The sequence below is a fragment of the Parasteatoda tepidariorum genome, chromosome 9 (assembly GCF_043381705.1).
Source record: "Parasteatoda tepidariorum isolate YZ-2023 chromosome 9, CAS_Ptep_4.0, whole genome shotgun sequence".
NCBI classification, from domain to species: Eukaryota; Metazoa; Arthropoda; class Arachnida; order Araneae; family Theridiidae; genus Parasteatoda; species Parasteatoda tepidariorum.
Genome location: NC_092212.1, coordinates 72,223,031 through 72,245,945, shown reverse-complemented (window position 1 = coordinate 72,245,945; position 22,915 = coordinate 72,223,031). Strand labels below are relative to the sequence as shown.

Sequence of the window (22,915 nt, the reverse complement as noted above, 5' to 3'; positions counted from 1 at the left end):
GTTTGAAACTAGATTTGCTTTGTCATTACTATTGCACTAGAATTACACTAAAGGCAATTGGCAACAGTCTCAGATTCATTCTTATTCTCGTGACGAGAGGGTCATAGTAAACACCTCATTCTCCAATTACCCATAGACTTTTATAGATTTGAAACTGACCGGAACAATACAACATTACATTCTGAACCACTAAGGCACCACTAGATGAAGTGCAAATCAGTTACCAAGTTTCCAATACAAAAAGATGGAGGACAGTGACCCCTGAGAAGGGTCAAGAATATAAGGCTCCAGTGATTAATGGGGAGATTTCAAGTACAAGGCTGGGTTTTTAGAATTTTTTTTTCTGGTGGTACGTTAATTTGCAATATATTAAGACATTTTGTGTCACCAGCGTTCTTCTGGCGCATGTTCATGGCTTAACAGTATTTGTGCACAATTTTTCAAAAAGCATACTTTTTTTAAATTTTATAAAAATATCTAACTTTTTGTGTCAGGGTGTGTATATCTCCTTAAAAGGTAAAAAAAAAAAAAAAAAAAAAAAAAAAAAANAAAAAAAAAAAAAAAAAAAAAAAAAAAAAAAAAAAAAAAAAAAAAAAAAAAAAAACTCAAAAAGGCTAGTGCACTAAATTCACTAAAAATAATTAATATTAAAACCTAGTTAATTTATTACATCATAACTCATCTTTAGCTTTCTTTTGTTTAGCCTTCGATTTTTTATGCTTTGTTCCTTTCTCTACATTATTGCTATCAGAGTCTTTTGCATCACGAAGATAAATGTCTCTTTTCTTTCTTAAAACCATCTGCAGTTCTTGAGCTTTCCATATCTGCAATCTCTTCTTATGAATGCGCTCTATCACACTAGATATATAAACTGTCTTTAAGTAATTTATATTTGGCTTTTTGCCATCTTTACTAATTTTTGCACTTCTCCCCGGCTGGAGTTCATGGATGACCTTTTGAGCGAAATGCAGGTCATTGGTAAGAATTTTGAGCTCCCTGTATAATCGTCTTTGCTCTTTTGCAGACATTATGAGGTTGTGAGCAACACAATCCCGATTGCACATCTCCATGGACACTAGCCAGCGTACTTTAGGTTGGGAGTGTATGAGGACAAAATGCAAGAGGTTGGTAAGAGTGATTTCCATGTGTGCTGGAAACTCGACACTATCAGCTTTTCTAGAAGGAAGTAAAAATAATTTGCATTAATATAAAGATAACTGTAGTTTCAAAATTGAATGCAGTTAGGGGTTGTTCACAAATTGAAAAAAATATAGACCAGAAAAAGAAAAGGTCCGCAAAAATTACACTTTTTTGATTTCTTATTAAGGAAATTTTTTTTAAAATCTCCATGCAGAACTAAAATCTGTTCTAGTTTTCTGCACATTTAAAATCCTTTATTTCATGCTAATGATTTTAGAAGTACGATTGTTCATTTAAAATTACAGTTACACTATGTTATCTGCATAATGCCACAAAATGAATTTATCATGACTATACCATTTTTTTTAAAATGGCAGACACTGAATTTCCTACCTTCTTCGCCTAGGAAGATGCCGGAAGTGTCACTCATTTAACGTTACCCAGTGGACACCTGTGAACCTAAGTCACGGAGGCGAGCAACATTAACCACGCCANAAAATGAATTTATCATGACTATACCATTTTTTTTAATATTAAAAATGACTTTTTTTAAAATGGCAGACACTGAATTTCCTACCTTCTTCGCCTAGGAAGATGCTGGAAGTGTCACTCATTTAACGTTACCCAGTGGGCACCTGTGAACCTACATCACGGAGGCGAGCAACATTACCCACGCCACACTGCCACAGATACCCGTTTCATAGAGTGGTCCATGGAAGATGCCGGAAGTGTCACTCATTTAACGTTACCCAGTGGGCACCTGTGAACCTACATCACGGAGGCGAGCAACATTACCCACGCCACACTGCCACAGATACCCGTTTCATAGAGTGGGCCACATTCACACAACAAACAATAGAGAACAACACACAGAGAGAAACATCCATGCCCTGAGCGGGATTCGAACCCGCAGCCACAAAAAATGACAATATGGATGGTTGACTGTGTAAAAGCTAAGTGCAGATAGCGCTAAGGGTTAAAATTCGTCGCAACACTTCCGACTGACTTTTGCACCTAAGTTTGCAAAAATGCACCATCCAATTTTATTATACTCGTAGTGTTTTCAATATAACATGTTCTTTTAATCTAACAATCAATGAAAGAAACAACAAATAAATTCAGAAGACTCCGCAAGCTTGCTATGCTAAACAAAAAATAACAAGCAGTGCTATTTTAAGCAAATATAACCAAATGAGGGACAAAATTCAAAACATGGCTAACCTTAAACTTTATTTATGCTGTGATATTTATTTTGATAAATTTGTTTTAGGCTTACGAGCTGTTGGAATTTATAAATTGCAGAAAATTCTTATGAATTGCGAAATTACGCTTAAATTTGTACCAAGTCACAATAATAAAACTTCCAAGAATATTAAGCCTGTTAACACATCTCCTCGCAAGCATGACAAGCAAAGAGCCTCGTAATCGAAGTGATACATCGGAAGTTTTGTAAATTTCCTCCAGTTTCAAGAAGCTTGTTATTGTTTACATTCAGCCAAACCATCCATAAAAAAATAATTATTTCACAATATAAGACATTTAAATGAATTATGGAAAATGAAGTTAAGATACTGAATCCATACACATAAATTTAGGCAATCATTACAATGAAGTTTAGACTATATATTGCTTGTTCTTTGCAATACAGAAAAAAAATTTAAGAATCAATAAAGAATCTCCTTAGCATACATATATTTACTTAATGAGTAGTTAAAAAAAAAACAATTTTAATTTTTAATAACACTTAATATCTGATGATTGCATTAATGTATTATTCAAAGAAAATTTATCTTAGCGTAAAATTGTTAGTTAAAATATAATTTAAAAATATAAAATGGCCAACCTTTTAGCAGGAAAAAATATTATTGTGGGATATTTTTCAACTGTATACTCCCAGGGTAAATCATTTTCTTCACCATTTATCCTGCAAAAAATATCATTTATATCAGAATAATTAATAATAAAATAATGATGGAAACAGTGTTACAAGATTTACACAAAAACAAAACTCTCGTATCTTTACCGAACAAATTTTATGCCCTCCACATTTGAAAAGTAGTCAGCAACACGTAGGTAGATGTGAGATATTGATTTACAAGCACCACACCAAGAAGCATAGTAGTAAAGAATAACATCCTATTAAAAAGAAGAAGAAAAAAAAGGATAAATTTTTGATTTTATAAATTAGATTGTTATAAAGGATAAATTTCTTTGCACTAAGCTTAGTGATATTATAGAATTTCTTTTTTTAACATTTATAGAAATGCACTCATATTAAACTAATTTGTTTAACTTATTAAAATTTTTTAGACATTTGTTAAAACTCATTATTCACTACTCCTTCTTCAGCACTACACCCTAGAACAGGCCAAGGATGCGCCAGTCAGATTTCGGCAATGCTGTCCATCCAAGGCAACTGTACTTTAATTTTTGACATCTAACACACCAAGATTTATATATTACATTATCCAGCCACTTGATGGCTGGACGACCTGTTTTCCTTGTGCCAGCAGGTTAGCCAAAAGTCAGCTTCATTATTGACATCTAACACAACAAGATTTATATTACATTATCCAGCCACTTGATGGCTGGATGACCTGTTTTCACTGTGCCAGCAGGTTAGTCAAAAGTCAGCTTCATTTTTGACACCTACCACAACAAGATTTATATTACATTATCCAGTCACTTGATGGCTGGATGACCTGTTTTCCTTGTGCCAGCAGGTTAGTCAAAAGTCAGCTTCATTTTTGACATCTAACACAAGATTTATATATTACATTATTCAGCCACTTGATGGCTGGATGACCTGTTTTCCTTGTGCCAGCAGGTTAGTCAAAAGTCAGCTTCTTTTCAGGGGTCTCTTAATCTTTGCAAGTGTCCAAACGGTCTTATGCAATATGCTTAAATTATTTGGACGATGTTGGTCCTTTAAAATTTACCGTAGAGCACACTGTTGTAAAGTATTCATCATATGTTACTTTCATATACAAGACCATAAATTTTCTGCAATATTTTTTGTTCAAAAATCAATGGTTTATCGTATGCTGCCTTAGCAAGTGTAAAAAACTCGCAGACATGCAGTAATAAAGGTCGAATTAGGGTTCTATAAATATTGATCTTTGTTGCTTGTTTCAGGAGTTTCGATGTTAGAATTATATTCTTTATTTACATTCATATCTGATTCTAATTCATATGAATAAAAATATTATTGAACTAATTAACTATTAAAACGATGCTCATTCAAGCTTCCATATTGGAATGTAATTTTAGTTAACTCCAGAGTAATTAAAAAAATATCATTGGTGAAAACAGTTCATAAGCGCTTCACTTACAGGTGCACAGCAAAGTTCTGAAAAGAATTCTGCATGTTGTTGGTTTCAACACTGTGAACAATATATAACTTAACAGAACTTAAAGTATGAGCTGAATATATATACTATAACATTTGATTTAATATAAGAAAAACCACATGATTATATTCATAAAAATATAACTTTCTAATACTGTATTAATATAGCAAAATATATCTATACATCAGTATGAAAAGCACTAAAGAGGGGGAAAAAAATTAAGTTTTACCAAGTAAAAACCATATAATTTAAAAAAAAAAATATATATAGAATGCAAGAAAATTAATACAGTATATGACATAGATCAAGCATATGCATCATTAATGAGTATATGACGTATGAGTATACATCAAGACATAGTTTTATCATAGATTAAAATTCATTAAACAGGAATCTGATAAGCTTTTATAAGCAATAACTTTCAATCAATAAAATTTATTTCGTTCAATGAAAAAAGGATTGTTCAAAGCAGCTTCTATTTTTCATGTTTGTGATTTTAAAAAAAATTACCTTAAATATCTAGTTAATTTAGTTTAACAAGATCAATTTTAAATTATTAAAAATATGTAGTAATTATTATATATGATTCTAATTATAAAAATCATTTTAAACCCCAGATAGATTAGTGGAATGCATATTTTGTTTAGATATAAAGACAAGAAATATCTTACTTGTTGATCAAATACTATATCAAAGAAAGTTGCAGTTGTCACCTCATCTACACAAACATTGGAATTATCATCTTTCTTGCAATCTTTCAATTTTCGAATTGGCATTCTAAGGTCACGGCTTAAGCTTCCGTCTGTGTAGTTTCTAATAAATTCCACTAATAAAGAAAAACTATGATTAAGCTTACAGTTAAAATAAAAAGAATAATAATATTAATTGAAACAAAGAAAAATGCAGTTCACTTACCTAATGTTTTCTTATTAACTAATCCATTTAAAACAAATTGAGATTCTTGCTGTAATAGAAGATGCAGAAATTAACAAGTCATATTCAATTAAAATCACAAAAATTAATAGTTATTTAATATTGATTAATTTACTACAACTATTAAAAAAAAATCAAATATAGCAATTAGTAAAAAAAAAAAAAAAAAAAAAAAAAAAAAAAAAAANAAAAAAAAAAAAAAAAAAAAAACAAGTAGTGGAAGTTGTAGTAAATCCTAAGTTATTTTTCATTCAATTAAAAACTATCAGTTTTAGAATTGGGAGCAATTTTGTATAATAGTTTTCTAATTTTGAACTACAACTATATCATGCGAGAGTTTTTTTTTAAAACATAGAAAAACTTGAATAATTACACTAAGTAAAATTTACCTACCATAGTTATATAAAATTACTTAAAAGAGCCTTTTTTTTTATCTATATACATTAATTAAACATAAATCACCCTTTAAGATTAAAAAATTTATACAATTATTCATTGAAAAGAACCAAACAAATTGATTAGACTACAAACTGAATAGTAAGGTTTATTAAGATGTAATTTAAATTATTAAAGAGAAAGCCGAGAAATATACAAGATGAAAGAGGATATTTTGGCATGCAGTAACACTGTAAATTAATAAGATAGTGAAAATGATTCTTTAAAAAAAAATTTAAATGAAAATATAGATTAAAATTTTAAAAAATTATAAATTTTTAATTAAATTTAAAAAAATGTTAAATTAGAAAAAAAAACAATATTTAAAAACAAACTAGAAATAATACATAAGATTCATAAATGAAGGGCTAAACACATAGCGCAAGAAATATAAATATAATTTCAAGTGGTATAGCAATCAAATATAAAGAACATTAAATACCTATCTGGTATCTTTTAGTTGTTATTGTATGCCAAAAAAGTTTTATTTACACATTGTTCATAACATGAAAGAGGCATGTTGTGAACCAATGTTCAATTTAACAATTTATGTAAAAAAATAATGATGTAACAAGTCACAATTTTTAAAAACTACCTTTGTATGCAACAAATTTTCAGACATTTTCAAACAAAATTTACTTAACTTTGCATGTTATAGACTAGACTTCATGAAAATACCATTATTAACTAATTAAAAAAACAAAATCATTACCGCTGATTCAATTATCACAGCAGTTGTCTGGTGCAAATTATTTGACACATCAATTCCCAAATTTTCTGCAAAGCTGTGAAAAAGCACAGTGTCCATAGCAATGAAAGTTAAAGATCGGTTAGTACGGCAACCGAGGCCTGTGAAATTGCTAAGCCAAGAGCTGCGATCAGAAGATGCTGGAAAATTAGGAAAATTAAGCTCAGAGTAGTTTAAGGCATATCTCAAGCGATGGCACAACCTTTTCTCATTGTTCTGAATCATTGTTAGAATTAAGTCATCTTTTAATTCAGCTATTTCTTTTTCTGTTATTTGCTTTCTAGAAAGCTTAACAGAATCCTTAGAGCCATCCTCACAGTGAAAGCTCAGTTGCTTATACTGACCGAATTTAACAGGAAAGGAAACTTCCATGTCCCGGCACTGCTTGAATTTACCAAGTTCTTTGATGTTGAACTTCTTTAGAATCAGGTGTAAGGTGTTTTCACATTCGGAAAGCTTCATTTCTTCTACGTTCTTGACGACATGGTGTAAGCAGACCCTACATGAGCAGGAAGTGTTAAATTTCAGATTAAAGTTTGCATTTTGGCAGCAGGTCAGGTCACAGAGGTCAGGACGTCGACTGCATATGTTGGGATGTGTTTTGGTGTCATTTTTATGGCACTTTTTAAGTGATTTTGAAAACTCTTCTTGCATAATATGCCTCTGCAAAACCATGCGATGAACTAGAGATTCAATGAAACCTGTTTTTTCACAGTTACTGTAGTCAAGAGCAACTTCCTTAAACTGGAAGGGAAAAAAAATTTAAATAAATATATATAAGATACTAACTATCAACATTTACAAATTTCAAACCTAGTTCATTAATATAATATTTCAACTCATTCTAATAACTCTACAAAGAAAGCAAAAGTATTTATTTATTTTTTTAAGAATCATTAAAAATTTATTTTTACTTTTTTTTAAAACATGTACCTATAAAAAATATATACTTTTTTAGAAATGTATTTAAGTCAAATTTATAGATTGAATCAAAAGATGATGAGATCGGATCACAGTAAAGATGAAATGTGTATATATTTTGAATAGTCATTTCTTATAGCAAACTAAACTTTCCTGGTATAATTACTTAGAATATCTATATATATATTTCTCTTACACGGCACCAAAAAAAAGCCTCATTGCAATTCCCCGAATGGCAACGTTAGAAAATGGACCAATGATTGCTGCTAAAAATGTCACATGGCAAATGTCACATGAGGTGGCTCAACATATAGCGCTTTTAAAAACTGAAACAATAACCAGAGTGAGCATTATCAGGTTGTTCAATTCAGATTCATGCCCTAAAAACATGATAATATTTAATTTAAACTCAATTAGGAATTAATTAGGCTGGCCTTCTCCATGACTATAAATAAGTCACAAGGTCAGACTTTTGAGAAAATCAGTTTAGTATTGACTAAACAAGTTTTTAGTCATGGACAACTTTATGTTGGCCTGTCAAGAGTTAAGTCATTTGACAGCCTTTCAGTAATTGCTCCAAGATGCCAAATCTATAATTGTGTTTTCAAAGAAATTCTAAATGCTTAGTGTTAATTTCTTAGAGCTTTGCAGAAAAAAATGTTTTTTGGAAAAAATTTAATTGAAACTTCTATTGGCAGTAGGCAAGGGGAACTGCCAAAATCAAAACTCCCCGATTAGAAATGCAGCATGGCGACCTCCACGTGGTATTTCTCGGGTAATGCTAACAGCCATGCATTTTAATTTATTGTATGTAAAACATCCTTATTTTGTTCTAAAATGTTATGTACTTTATCACAAATGTTAATTAATATAGAAATTGATTTCAATAATGCTGATCACCAAAAAATATTTCATTTGGCGATAAAACAAATTTTTGTGTTCTTGAAAATGAAAGACTTTTTGAGGGTTATTATCTCACAAGGAAAAGTTAGGGTTTAAAGTTTATATTTTTAAATAATAAAATTTTTTTCAAAGACTTTTGGAATTAACTAGCATTAACTAATTTATTATACACATTTAGTTGAATTTAGGTGAGTAACTGCAATATTTGATAATTTATTTTGCTAATATGTTTCTCATTTAGCTAATGTTTTGATTTTTTAGCCATGTGCAATCTAAAAAGCTAATATACTTTTTTAAAAGCCAATAAGAACACTGATAGAATTCTTCTACATAAGTACAATACTATGTCTTTGATGATAATATACTATGTCTTTGTGCTAGAGCATTGTGTTCATTGGCGAGCGAGCAGAGCGAGCCATGGTTCACGGCGTGAACCACATAGGATTGCGTAGCAATTCTCGGGGGTTGGCGAGCGTTAGCAAGGAGGGGGCGGAGCCTCCTAGTATGGCAATATTCTTGACTTAAGCTAACGATTCTATATTTTCACGAATAGAAACTAGCTGTCTCACTAAGTTAATTATTTAAAAGACAATATTTAATAGAACTTCGTAGATGATGATTTTATAGCTCTTCAAATATCTTTTTAAAGCTCATCAATACAAAATTCTAATCAAACAAGAAATTTAGTTATATCTGCAGATTAAAAAAAAAATCCTTTAATTAATTTAATATTTTTTAATTAAATAATATTTTAATTAGGATGCTGATGAAAATAAAAGGAGTTGTAAATTTGCAATTACTTCATTTAACTAAGTGACTTTTTGGTTTAGTATAAAAAATCAAAATTTTTTGTAAAGTTTACTGTTGTGGTTTAATAAAGTAACTAATTGAATAAAATCTAAGTCATTTCACAGTTTTTAAAATAATAAAAAAAAGAGCACCAGGTTCTCATTCACTTAACTTTAACTAATAGAATAGCTGAAAAGCAATACCATTTAAAAAGTTAAACAGAAATACACCATTTTAAACAATTGTAATTTTTAGTTGTAGAGCAAGAACCAGAAATGGCAATACTTAAGGAATGGCTATACGTTAAGCAATCTATAAAATAGCAGGTTATTTATAATTCAAAAAATAATATTCATAAATATAAAATAATGGATTATGAATCATATTTTTATAGTTTTATTATATAGAAACTATACATTTAAACTTTTGTAAAGATATATTTACACAGTAAAATGCAAGATTAAAAAATTATGTTCATAATAAACATAAAAATAAAATATAACACACAAATTATTATTTTTATTTTGAAAAGTTAAGTTTTAATGACACATAATTGAAGACTTTAGCAAGCACTTTTCAAATGTTATATTAGTGAACATTAAATAATTGCAAAACTTTTTTTTTACATTGAAAACAGCCTTTACTTACAAGATTGTAATAGGGCGAATGATCTAGCAACAAGTTACGAGGAGTGAACAAAATTACAGTTGGATTTTTTTCTATTTTCTCAGATAATGCTGTACTTTTAGCCCCAGGTGGCGACACCCACTGAGTTACCTTAAAAAAAACATAATTAATAATAATACAGAAATTTAAAAATCAATTGATTGATAAATAATTTTAAAAAATTCTTGGGATTCAGATTTACAAATAAAATTGACTTAGGTTAACACAAATCAAGTCAAAACTTACTTAAAAACTTCAGTCTATAGGGAAAAAAACAAACATAACTTTTAAGAATTTTTTCAGAAAACATTTGGATCCAATGAATTATTGGGTTATAAGATTTTACAAATTTAATTAAAAACAGGAAAATCACAGTAAAAAAAAAAGTCAAGAAGGTTTGTCTTGAATTATAAGTTTATACACTATAACTATTGTCATCTTTACGCAATACCTAGGTTTATCTAAATTTGTCAATTTTTGTCAGATAAAGATAAATGAAATTTTTTTTTCATAAACTAAAAATATAATCTATTTTTTCAACAGAAACTTCTTGAAAATAAAGAATTGTAATTGTTATTTCTTTTTTAAAAGAAAAACTAGATTCTTCAATAAGCTTACATTAATATGCATAATAACATTATATTATCCATTTTTGTTTGGATAACAGGGGCAGCATGATAAATGAATAATTTGTTAACTTTAAATTGTATTTATAAAATACGAAATTATTTTTAAATGCAAAGCAAATTAATACTTGTTAGTGTTTTAATAGTGGAGTTATTTACATTATCAGACAGCATAGACACCAAATCTCACTTCAATACTACAATTTTTGTAAAACATGATACCAAAAGGTATTTAGTATGAACCGTATTTCAATTAAATTGAAAAAAAGTATTGAGTTCAAGATCGATGGTTAAATGCTCTATTGAAATTAATAGTAAAATTTGCAAAGATCACATATTCCACTAAACAATAATAAAAATTATGTGCACTTAAATTATAAATCTATGTTACTTTACATAATTAATTTTTTTGTTAATGACTTACTAACATTACATAAAATAAAGCAATATTTTTTTTCACCACAAAATTAATAATATTAAATTTACAAAAAATAAATAAGCATGTGGCAAATTCTTAAACCTTATGATAATAAGATAAACAACAGAATTAAATAATACATGACTTCAAGATCATATATAGGAAGGTTATTATTAAAAAGTAACGAGTAAAAGTACTAGGACTTAAAGCATAAGTAACAGATAAAAAGTTTTGATTTTGAAAAATAACAAGAGAAAAGTACAAAACAAAAAAAAAAGGAACAATTTTAAAGTACATTTTAAGGAAATTGAAAATTAGAAGTAACCTTACCTTTAATTAAAAAATTCAAGAACAAAATGTAAAATTTTTAGTTTTAAAATTTATTGCAATTGTGAACATTGGAAATATCCAAAAGTCAAACAAGAAATCATTAATTCTATGTTTATATACAAAAAGGAGTTTGAATTTCAGTTGATTTTGAAACTAAACCAATCATCATAAACTTTGCTTTCGCTTTCAGACACAATATTTTAATAAAAAAAATACCATGTAGAGCAATATCAATAAACATAACTTTTGTTTAAAAAAATAAGTAAAAAAAGATTGTATACACATAATAAAGATACACAAGAAACCCATTGAAATCCAATAGATTTACAATGATATTTTGCTTGTGAACGTTAAAAAAAATTATTATATGTAATGAAAATTTTTGAATTTGTGATAAATAAAAATATATGTCACATTGAATCTACTAGTAATTAAAAAATTTAGCACAAAAGTTTTACTTTTAATTTAATGATATGATAAACTAATATGTTTACATGCTATAATTCAAAAAAGAAGATAAAATAAATAATGAAACTAGGATTTTTTAATGTATACAATATTTCAACTAAGTAAAGTATTATTTTTATATTTTAAAGCTTAAATAAAATTTTTTTTTTATTCTTGCAAAAAACTTTTGGTTTTGCAACATTAAATAAATTGTTGAAATTATTTTTAAAAAAAAACCTTCTAATGCATACACATGGCTGACAAAATAGTTAATAAAAAGATTGCTTTAAAAACAATAAGTCTTTAAGATAACCAATTCTTTGTCTTAAAATAAATTAATATGTACAAGGAACTTCATCTTATGCCAATTAGTTTAAGTTTCTGTGCATAATAAGGGAAATAGTTAATTTTTTAAAGGTCAAAATACACCAAAGAGATAAAAATATATTGAATTTGTAACTTAAACAAAACTATTTTCAAAAGGAGAAAAAATGTGCACCTTTTCTCAAAAGGAAAAAAAAAACCTACTCATTCCATGCATAAGTGGTACTGACAATCTGAATTCATAAAACCAAAAGTCCTCCTCCCCTGGCTCATCAGCTATTACCAAGGAAGATTTCCAGAAATGCCACTTAAAATATTTTGCAAAAGAACATTCGAGCATTCAAAATTCACACACACACAACAGAATGTCAAAGTGGGCAGTATTCAATAAGTAAAATTCACAATAAAATTAAAAAAAAAGAAATACCTAATTTCAACAAATAAATTAATATTATAGAAAAAAATAACCATATTTAAGTTTATTAAGGTTAATTTAAAAGAACTAAAGAAAATAGAAATCAAATGATAAATTACCAGTTGCAACTTGGAGTAGGCCCACTTAATAACTTCTGCATGTTCTATTGAAGTTTCATTATATATCTATTAAAAGACATAATGCAGTTTATTAATAACTCAATATTATATTTTCAAATTAATGATTTATAACTAAAAAATTTTGTTTGGAAAAAAAAATTACCACAACTTTGATCATAACATATAAAACAAGAATTATAGAATAAAAAATAACCATTTAAACCACAAAAAATATTTTATAATGAAATAATTAGCCTTTTATTTAAGGGTTTCATTTACGAGTGAAAAAAATATTTCTTGATTTCATTGTTTTAAATTACATATATTTTTCAATGTTTGTCTTAAAAAATGCTCTTTATCAAATGGAAATGTTACCTACACAAAATTTATGCTGACTAAAACGGCACATTTACAAAAATTGTCTCAAAATAATCAGCATCATTACAAAAACTCTATAAAAAATTATTATCTATTTAATAATTCTAATCAAAAATCAGCAAAATTCACATAATTTTTTTATTATTTCTTACTTAATTTTTTATGTCAATGCATTTGGGTAAACCTGTTAAAAAAGCATGCATCAACCAAATTTGCCCGCTATTTGTTTGATTCATGCATTCAGCATTCTAATTGCAAGGGAGAAGATATCTTTATTTTGATTTACCACACAGCAAGCAAAATGAAAAAAGGAAGACCTACCACCAGTCCACCAAATAGTTAACAAAATAAAATTTACTTCGAAAAAAAAAGTCAGACCAAAAGATAGTTTTATTATATGATCATTAAAAACCTTTTTCTAAATCTGCAAATGATGATGATATTGAATACTCTGAAATTCAGTCGCCAAGTGGAAATATTGAAGATATTAATAAAGAGAAAAGAATAATATAATTTAGATTCATTTCTTTCTTTGTAAATTAAACTGTCATTTATATAGTCTTATATGTTAGTTTGAAAATTTGTAAATTTCAAAAAGATAGGCTCATTAAAACACATTTGAAATATGTATTCCTGGTTGCATTTTATCCAGTATTTTAATTGCCTGTAACACAACACTAAAAAAAAGCTACTTCAATATTGTTTTTTTAATAATATTTTTTACAAAAAATGTGGATTGACTTAAGATTTCATAAATATTAAATATCTGTGTAAGTTTTTCATAAAAGTTAAAATGCTGTGAAATTTTTTTTTTACAAAAATGGGGGTTAAGTTTCAAATTCTTTATTGGTACTTTCTTTGGTTTAAGTTCATGTTTAAGCAAGAAAAATAAGCATTATTGAAATAAATGTACTTTAAGTTTTTAGTAAGCAACATTTCTCAAACAAAACTTGCAGCTTGTCTTTCAATATTTGTACCACTTACATTGTTAATCAAAACTTAAATGTCATACACATTTAATAACATTCAGGCAAATATTAAATAAAATTAAATTTGTCTAACTTCTGTTGAATTCCATAGAAAAAGCTGAAGAACTGATTTCAACTTTAAGTTTGTAGCATCACGTCTATTTGTTACCACAGCAAAACAGATCCTTCTATAGGGGTCTGAAAGAAATAATAGCTCTTGAAATATATACAAATCAAATTTATTCATAAAATAAACATATATACAATAATTATAAAATGAAACATAATTTTTCATAATTTGATTAACTGTCAAACCTTTAAATACAAAACCAATCACAATTTTCAACAACTAAACAGTCAAACTTTTGAAACACAATACTCAATAATTCATAAGGAATAAAACTTTTAAAAAAATTAAATGTTAATAAATTAAATTTAATAACTGTCAAAGCATTGAACAAATTTGATTACAAGTTTTCCTCTTTGTACTATTTTTTGCATAAATATTAAAGGCATTTAGTTAGTATTTAAGAAAGTATGCAAAAGCAATAGATATAATAATTAAAGAAACAGGTTTAACTATATAGTAGTCTAAATAAAATGAGTTAGTAAAATAAAGTAGAATGAAGGTTAGAATTGTCTTGTGTGATTATTATCCTATTTTCAATATATTATAACTTTAGTATAAAAAAATATATGTTAAAAATCGATGAACAAGATGATAATTTTTTATAACCAAATTCTACATTATGATAACCTGGTTGTAATAAATTGTGTACAGATAAAATTTAGGTTCAAAACAGTTAGCTGTCTAGCATAATTTAACAAGATTTTATTTACAATATATAAAGAGTAGTAATACTACAAAAGAGAAACAATTTATGATTTTTTTAAGGAATTTATTGAAGGTATTATTTTGATCCTATTTAATAACAATATTAGTACTTTACCTGCGGTTAATGAATTCAATGAAGCATAGTAAAATTGCTTATAGCCATCAGGATAAGAGCCATCCTTAAATTCTAGATAAGCAACAAGGACACCCTAAGAATATTTACAAAATTAGTGAAAAAAGGAAAAAAATACAACAAATTGATCACAAGAATAAGTTATTGTTAAACATAAACAATGATTATAATCAAGTGCATCAGTAAATTCAGTAATTATATTTAATAAATTAAGTTCACTAATTAATTCATAGAATAAGGAAGTAATTTTCAGCATCATAAACCACTCAAACTCTAGGTCTTCCTCTATGCTGAGTCAAAATTGCTGTGCTGCTATGCTGTCTTAAAATGCAATTGTCATTCATCGAATTAGTTAATATCTGGTTCCAGCTAAGTTAATATCTAGTTCTTTGTAGATTAATTATATCTGGTTTTTTGTAACTTTTACATAATTTGAAATGTTTTCACTATACATAATTCAGGCCACATAGTTAACTAAAAAAAAAAAAAAAATCCTATACTACTTTTAAAAATANGTCAAAATTGCTGTGCTGCTATGCTGTCTTAAAATGCAATTGTCATTCATCGAATTAGTTAATATCTGGTTCCAGCTAAGTTAATATCTAGTTCTTTGTAGATTAATTATATCTGGTTTTTTGTAACTTTTACATAATTTGAAATGTTTTCACTATACATAATTCAGGCCACATAGTAAACTAAAAAAAAAAAAAAAATCCTATACTACTCTTAAAAATATAAAAAAGTTAAACAAAAAGTAAAATTTTTATCTACTTAAGAGACTATTATTATTTACCTACTTAAGAGAGTATTTTTTAGAATAATAAAACAAATTTTTTTATCCTAAAATAAAAATAAAATATACTATTTTTAAATTATACTTTGCTTATATCAGAAAGTTTTAAGTTTCCAGAATAAATTTATCAGTTAATATTCCCTTATACCAATATGTACTTAAAATTTGTAATCAAGTTCCAAGATTTCCGTAATCAAACAATTTTTAATTCTATCGCAAAATCTCAAAGCGAAAACACAACAAATATGCAGCCCAGCATTTCTGTACAATAATTTCGAACAAATTTTATTCTATATCTGAAAAGCATTTTGTAAAGCCAAATAAAAAACAGAATAGTGAACATTAATAAACTAAAAAAATAGAATAAAGAACAGCTAACCTCGTGTTTGGTGAGGAGGTCAAGTAATTCTCCATAATGATGCAAAGGCACAAGAGGAGATAAGACATAGTCTAAAAAAGATATAATGTAAGTAGATATAACTGGTCCCTCATACCGAATAAGCCCAAATTCATGTACATTTACTAATACTATGGGATAAGAATGTATTGTAAATTTTTTTCTGCACTCCCCTTCAGGCCACCAACAGTTTATTGCAGCAAAAAATACCTAAAATTGGAAGAAAAGTCACATAATTACATAAAATGTGCAAAGTATAGAAACCATCATAATATATACAGGGGTCTGTTTAAAATAAATTTGGGTCCGTTAATGGACCCTTCACAAAATATCTTTTCATAAAAACGGATCCTTCACAAAATAATTTATATTTTAATCGGACCCTTCACAAATTTGTTTATCTTCATTGTTTTGTTAATCAAAAAAAACACTTCCCAGGAAGGGGGGGGGAATTAAAGACAGATATAAACGATTTAAGTTTTGTCTTCGGCAGACGCTTCTTCCTTTATTCGTCCGAAATGAATATTCTGCGTTCAGCACAGTATGGGCTAAATAACAAATGTTTGTATGTTGCATCTTTAATTCAGTAGCAGCAACTGTTGTTTATTTTTTAAAATTGAATTTTTTTAAATTATAATTTTATAGCGTTGAGTATAATCTTGCAGGTCTTTACAATTAAAAAACTCCTTGAAAAAGTTTTTTGCAATTACAGGACCCTATTTGCAAATATTCACAAAAGCAGGACCATGGTTGAACGAATGTGACTTAATGTTTATTTTATATTCACAAATTACGAGTAATTTTTTCACAATTTTACAAACACGGACCTTTCACAAAATGTCTGGACAGACCCCTGATATAAAATAATTATAAAATGCATAGTTCAATAGCATTATAAAATACATAATTTGAAGTTCAGAATGGGAGTCTTTTTAGAATTTTGCATATGATTCGTACAATTCTTAAAAGAAAATTTAAAGTATAGAGTGGATAAAATTATATAAACAACTTTAAAATATAATAACATCTAAAATTAATCAGTAAAATCTTCCAGATTTTTTCTAATAAATGAACATAAAGTTTTGTTTTTACTGATTTTTATAGTTTTACAGTTTCAAAGCATACTTTTCCTTTTTTAATTTATTGTTATTTTTTTTAAATAGAAAATAAATTTCATGTGTAATTAAATAACTTGCTCCAGACAAACCAAATTTTCTCAGATTTCTGAGTAAATCTTAAAATGTTTCAAACTTTCAGGGTTTAAATTCAGTATAAATCTAAAAGCAATTAAGCACTTCACATATATGCATTGCATATTAATGAGTATTAATAATTTACAATTAAAAGCAAAAATTTTTTAAAATTTGAAATTTTCTCTAACCTAAAATTCTTCTCCAAAAACTCCATGATATTAAGGAAAAAAAAATTTTCTACTCACTAAATTTATAATTAATTTTATTAAAATCAACATGCTACAAACTTATATATCAAGAGATTTCTCTATACATTTCAATTTAATTTTTCATCAACTTTTCCCAATTTTAATGAAGAAACTGAATTTAACGTAAGTGATTGTTAAACAAAAAGAGAAAATAACAAAATTATTAAAATAGCACTGATGAGAAGAAAAATTAATTATAATTGAGTTTACGAAGTTAGTTTTGATAAGTTTTTATTATATGATTGGTTAGATAAAATAGTTATAATACCTAATAATAGATTGAAACATGTTGGTTGTTGAATTGCGCCTGACCATTTCACTGTTCATATATATTCATCATACATAACAGAGTTGACTGGTTTAAACCATTGTGATTTAATATGTGTTTTTAGTAGTACCAATGTTTAGTATGTGATTTGTTAATTTAATGGTATTAATAAAATTTGAGTACCAAGCATGCTTGGGAACTAAACACTGGGGGTTCCGCGTTCGGCTGACCACCTGACCGGAACATCTGCTCCTGCACCCCAGAGCCCAAGGTCAAGAAAACTGAGATGGGCACAGTAGGCCTTGGCCCTCTATGGGCTGTCGCGCCACTGAGTTTAGTTTTTTTAATAAAATTTGATAGTGTAATTTTAATATTTTATATATTATAAAATTAAGTTTTACTTTACTCCTTAACATAAAAAAATTAGTTAATTTAATTTTATTAGAAATTCATAAAAAAAATTCCAGAATTTTTTCTGCTTTTCTAAAAAATTCCAGATTTTCTCTTTTCTACAGAATAACCACTTTGATGCTAAAATATATTTTTTCTCCCTTTAAACTAATTGCCTTTGTTTATTAAAGATGTTTAATTCATCCACCTCCTCCCTGAAAAAAAAATCTAAATACTAGATAACAACAGATTTTTAAAAAAAAAATCAAATGATTTCAATGAATTCCTTAAATTTACAATTATAACTATCCAAATAAGCAACTAAAATATGATACTTATTTCAGAACATAACAGATAGTTATAAAAATTTTTTTTTTACTAAATGTTTGATGATTAAACTTTTTTCTTTTGAGAAATATAACAAAATAACAACTAAAATATGATATTTATTTCAGAACACAAAAGATAGTTATAAAAAAAAAAATTACTAAATGTTTGATGATTAAACTTCTTTTTTTAGAGAAATATAACAAAACAAAATAACAAAGAGAGATTCAGGTAACAGTTATTTTCACAGTGACATGTTGTTGATGCAAGAAAAAGATACTTGGCATCATTTGTACATACTTACACCTACACATATCCCAACCTTCAAGGAAGGAGAAAAATGTTTTTACTACTGACTCACTTAACAGACAAACATTGTTTCTTTACCAAAAATTAAAGGTTTCCCTAACATGTAGTTTGAAAAACAGCATTTGATTTCAAAGCTAGAAAACCACCATATCATAACTTATATAAGAATGGTTTGAAATAGAAAAAAAATATAATAATTTCCATTTATTTTTATAAATACTAATTTTTAAACTACATTAAAAGTTTTTTTTCTCCCTTATTTCAAGCAAATGACATATGTTTCCAGTTTTCAATAATGATTTTTGTTTATTAGCTGCTGTTTCCTGAATGATCATTTTTCACAAGCAAACACCCAAAACTTGTATGAAAAACAATCTTCAAAAGTTTCACTAGATAGAAAAGTAAGGATATTGTTTAGAAATTGCACCAAACACTCCATGTTCTAAATAGATAATGATTGTTTTTCATATTTTAAAGTAAATATGTGTGCCTTTTATTCAACTGCTAATGAAACATATTAAAATGTCATCATTATTTGAAATCATTGAATGTGCTATAACATAATTTTGAACGAAATATTCATCCACTATTCATTTATTTCAAATATGATGAAAGCATGGCTGGAAGGAAATATCAAGCCATCAATGATTAACAGTAGATTTGGTGAGCATGTTTTTAAAATTTTTTAACAAAGCCTTCCGTAATTTTTGTATGGAACTAAGAATTATGATTGAAGAGAGAAATCACAAACATTGTTTCGACCACAAAATTGTTAAAAGCTCTCTACACAAACACATAAAACAAAAAAATTATCCATAATTAAACTACTTATGAAAAAATAATTATTATTTTATATATGTTACTATTAATAGGGGAAATTGGATATCATGTTTAATTACTAAAATGGTTGACAAATATCATAAAAAATTTATTACTTTATACCATTAACGTGTAAAGATTGTATAATATCCAATTTATATTGTATTGGTTTCAGCTCAAACAGATTTTTCTATACCATAATGAAAACTGTTTTTAAATCAAGGGGTGTTTTCATTAAAATTTTTCTTTTTTAAAAAATTAAAACAGGCTCTTTTTTTTAAAGATAAAATTTATATTGTCGAAGAATATAACAATGTTTGTCAAATAATACAATTTGTGATTTATTTTTCCTTATCTAGAATTAAAAATTTTAAATTAAATAAAATTTCTACAAAATCAGGGGTCTGGCCAAACTAAATTTACTACCGCTTAGCGGTACCTTCACAAATTCAACTGTAGGAAAAACGGTAGTTTCACGAAATACTGTTTCTTAAAATTTAATTTTTGAGTCTCGTAAGAAACGATAAATTAATTTTTTTGTATTGATTTTTTAATATAATTTTTAATTTTCTCAAATTATGTCTAAATTTTTACAAAATAGGTACCTCTCAGAAAAACATAGACCCCTGAAAATATTTTTTACAAAAATAAATACATAAATAAATGTATAATCTTCTATGCATTTATTAAAATTTATATTGCTTGTGATAAATAAAACAAAGGAGTAACGTGAACTGTAATTAAATCAACAATTTGTCAAATAAGGTATTTTGGTGCTTAACTTATTTACAGGCAATTTTTTTCATGTAATCTAGAATCAAAGTTTAACATTTGCATTTTAATTAAATACTATTTTTTTAAAAAATAAAATAATACCTAATTAAAAATGCACATTTAAAAAAATACATTACCTCATTGTGATAAAATCTGGCAACAGTTTCAACTTCTTCTTTGGCTTGCATGGATGTTGCATCCCATGGTGCATAATATATGATAAGGGAAACATCTTTTTCCGAAATAAGAGCATATAAATTTTTAAAATTACCAGTGTAAAAATCTGTGACTAAAGATGGAGGCTCAAAAAATATTTTAGGAGGATTTGCTTTTTTTGTTTTCAAGGGACTGAAAGAAAAAATATATATTTTTAAATATAATATATATAATTACTTATTTAGAACAATAACATTATTAAATAAAAAAAAAATTATACAACACATCTACTATAAAATTAAACCAAATCCAATATATAAAATCACATAAAACAATACAAGAATAACCATAGTGCATCTTAAATTTCAGAATTAATAAATTAAAATTAAGCTTTTAAAATATATTTGATTCAATTATACTAATTTTTAATNCTGTCCACGTTGAATTTACTACCGTTTAGCGGTACCTTCACAAATTCAATTTTAGGAAAAACGGTAGTTTCACAAATTCAACTTTAGGAAAAACGATAGTTTCACAAAATACGCTTTCGTAAAATTTTATTTTTTGTATCCTTAAGAAACGACAAATCCATATTTTTGTGTTGATTTTTAAATATTATTTTTAATTTTTCACAAATTATGTCTGATTTTTCACATAATAGGTACCTCGCAAAAAAACTTACACAGACCCCTGACTAATCAATTCAACTGTATTTTAAAATATGAACCTGCTTTTTAAAGTTGTGTTAAAATTATGCTCCCTACAAAATTGCTGAAGAAAATAAACTTTTTTAAACGCAATATTTTTGCTTTGAAAATCTTTGATTAAAAAATATAACTAAATTGCTTCTCGAAAAACCAGAGTAATACTTAGTATTTTTTTAAATACTGGGAAGTGAATTTTAATATCAAAAATATAATAAACAATTTTAAAAACTTGTTTTCACTTGTATGTCACTCCTTTAAATATTAGAACAATAAATAAGCAATGTAACATTCTTTCTTTGATAAATATCATAACTTTCATTTCGCAATAGTTATATTTTATTCATAAATGAAAGCAATTCATATAAATAAACTTAATCTCACAACAGTGACAGTCAGTCAAATAATCATTCGGGAAAGACTAATGTTACAGTAACTACAGAGTCAAAGAGGTAAAAAAGAAGAAGTTAACACATAAAAAAGAAAAAACTTAATACTATTGTAGGGAACCGATTATNAAAACTGGTTTTGCTATGCGGAGGAAACTGCCTGTTAAAATGGTACTTAGCTATGTAAAAGAAACTTCTGTATTTTATTATTGAAAATGTTTTTGATATTTAAAAGATTTATTTCACAATTGAAATAGGTTTCTTTTTTTTTGTGTGTGTGCACTTTTACATAACTTGTGTGCACTTTTACATAAGTGCACATAACTTGTGTGCACTTTTTAAATAAAAATCACTCCTCTCATTAGATTAATCAAGCTTAAAGGTAAGATAAAAGATTATAAACTGCCATAGAGAGTTGCTGTGTTTAAAACACTTTATTTAGTGAAATTCTTTTTTTAAAACTAACTGCATAAACATAAAACAATGTAGCTAGAAATATAGCAGATACGAAGAAAAACAATAATCAATAACCGGGGTACAAAGTATCTTCACTTCTTGGAAGAAATAAAAATAAGATCTATAACAAAAAATTGAAAAGAAAAAACACAGAAAATACAGGTCAATGAAAATTATTATATGACCACATAACTTAATACATTATTTTAGAGTTTTAATTTTTGCAAAGCAAACCATATGGGAAAAATCTAGTTGAAACTTCAATATTTAGAAAACTTGTAGGTAACTTTGTTATGCACAACAAAATAAATTTTATTTTTAGCAGAAGCCATGCAAGTTTGTAAAGTGTTTTTTATATAGCTATGTACTAAATACAAGATCTATAACAAAAAGTTTAAAGCAAAATCATAAAAAACGCTAATGAAAATTATTTTTAGCCCACATAACTTATTTTAGAAATTTAATTATTGCAAAGTAAACCATATGGAAAAAATTTAATTGAAACTTTAATAGTTTGCAAACAATTGAAGGTAACTTTGCTATGCATAACAAAATAAACTTTATTTCGAGCAGAAGCCATACAAGTTTGCAGTGTTGTTTACTATATCTCTATGATCCTACCTATTTTGAAGAGCTGCTATACCAGTAAACACGATTGCAATCACGAAAAATATTTCGCGACCATAAGAATTCATAACTTGAAGATATCCTCCTATTGGCGGTGGTGTCTCTGCACGTGTCTCTTGTATTTTGATATCATCTTCGTCTTTCACCGTATCATTAGACGCCATGATGACGTCATTATAAGAAAAAT

General features: G+C 27.0%; 1 protein-coding gene across 1 annotated transcript; it reads right to left on the bottom strand.

Moving 5' to 3' along the window:
* Positions 1 to 519: 519 nt before the first annotated feature.
* Positions 520 to 22,892, bottom strand: LOC107453642 (thioredoxin domain-containing protein 11). Its single transcript, XM_043049916.2, has 13 exons — positions 22,723 to 22,892; positions 20,534 to 20,744; positions 16,051 to 16,278; positions 14,861 to 14,954; positions 14,005 to 14,108; positions 12,565 to 12,630; positions 9,868 to 9,996; positions 6,571 to 7,350; positions 5,406 to 5,454; positions 5,162 to 5,316; positions 3,164 to 3,276; positions 2,984 to 3,064; positions 520 to 1,176 (listed from the first exon to the last, which is right to left on the bottom strand). Exons 1-13 carry the CDS (start codon positions 22,890 to 22,892, stop codon positions 672 to 674), a joined length of 2,685 nt encoding a protein of 894 aa, XP_042905850.1. The 3' UTR covers positions 520 to 671.
* Positions 22,893 to 22,915: the final 23 nt, after the last annotated feature.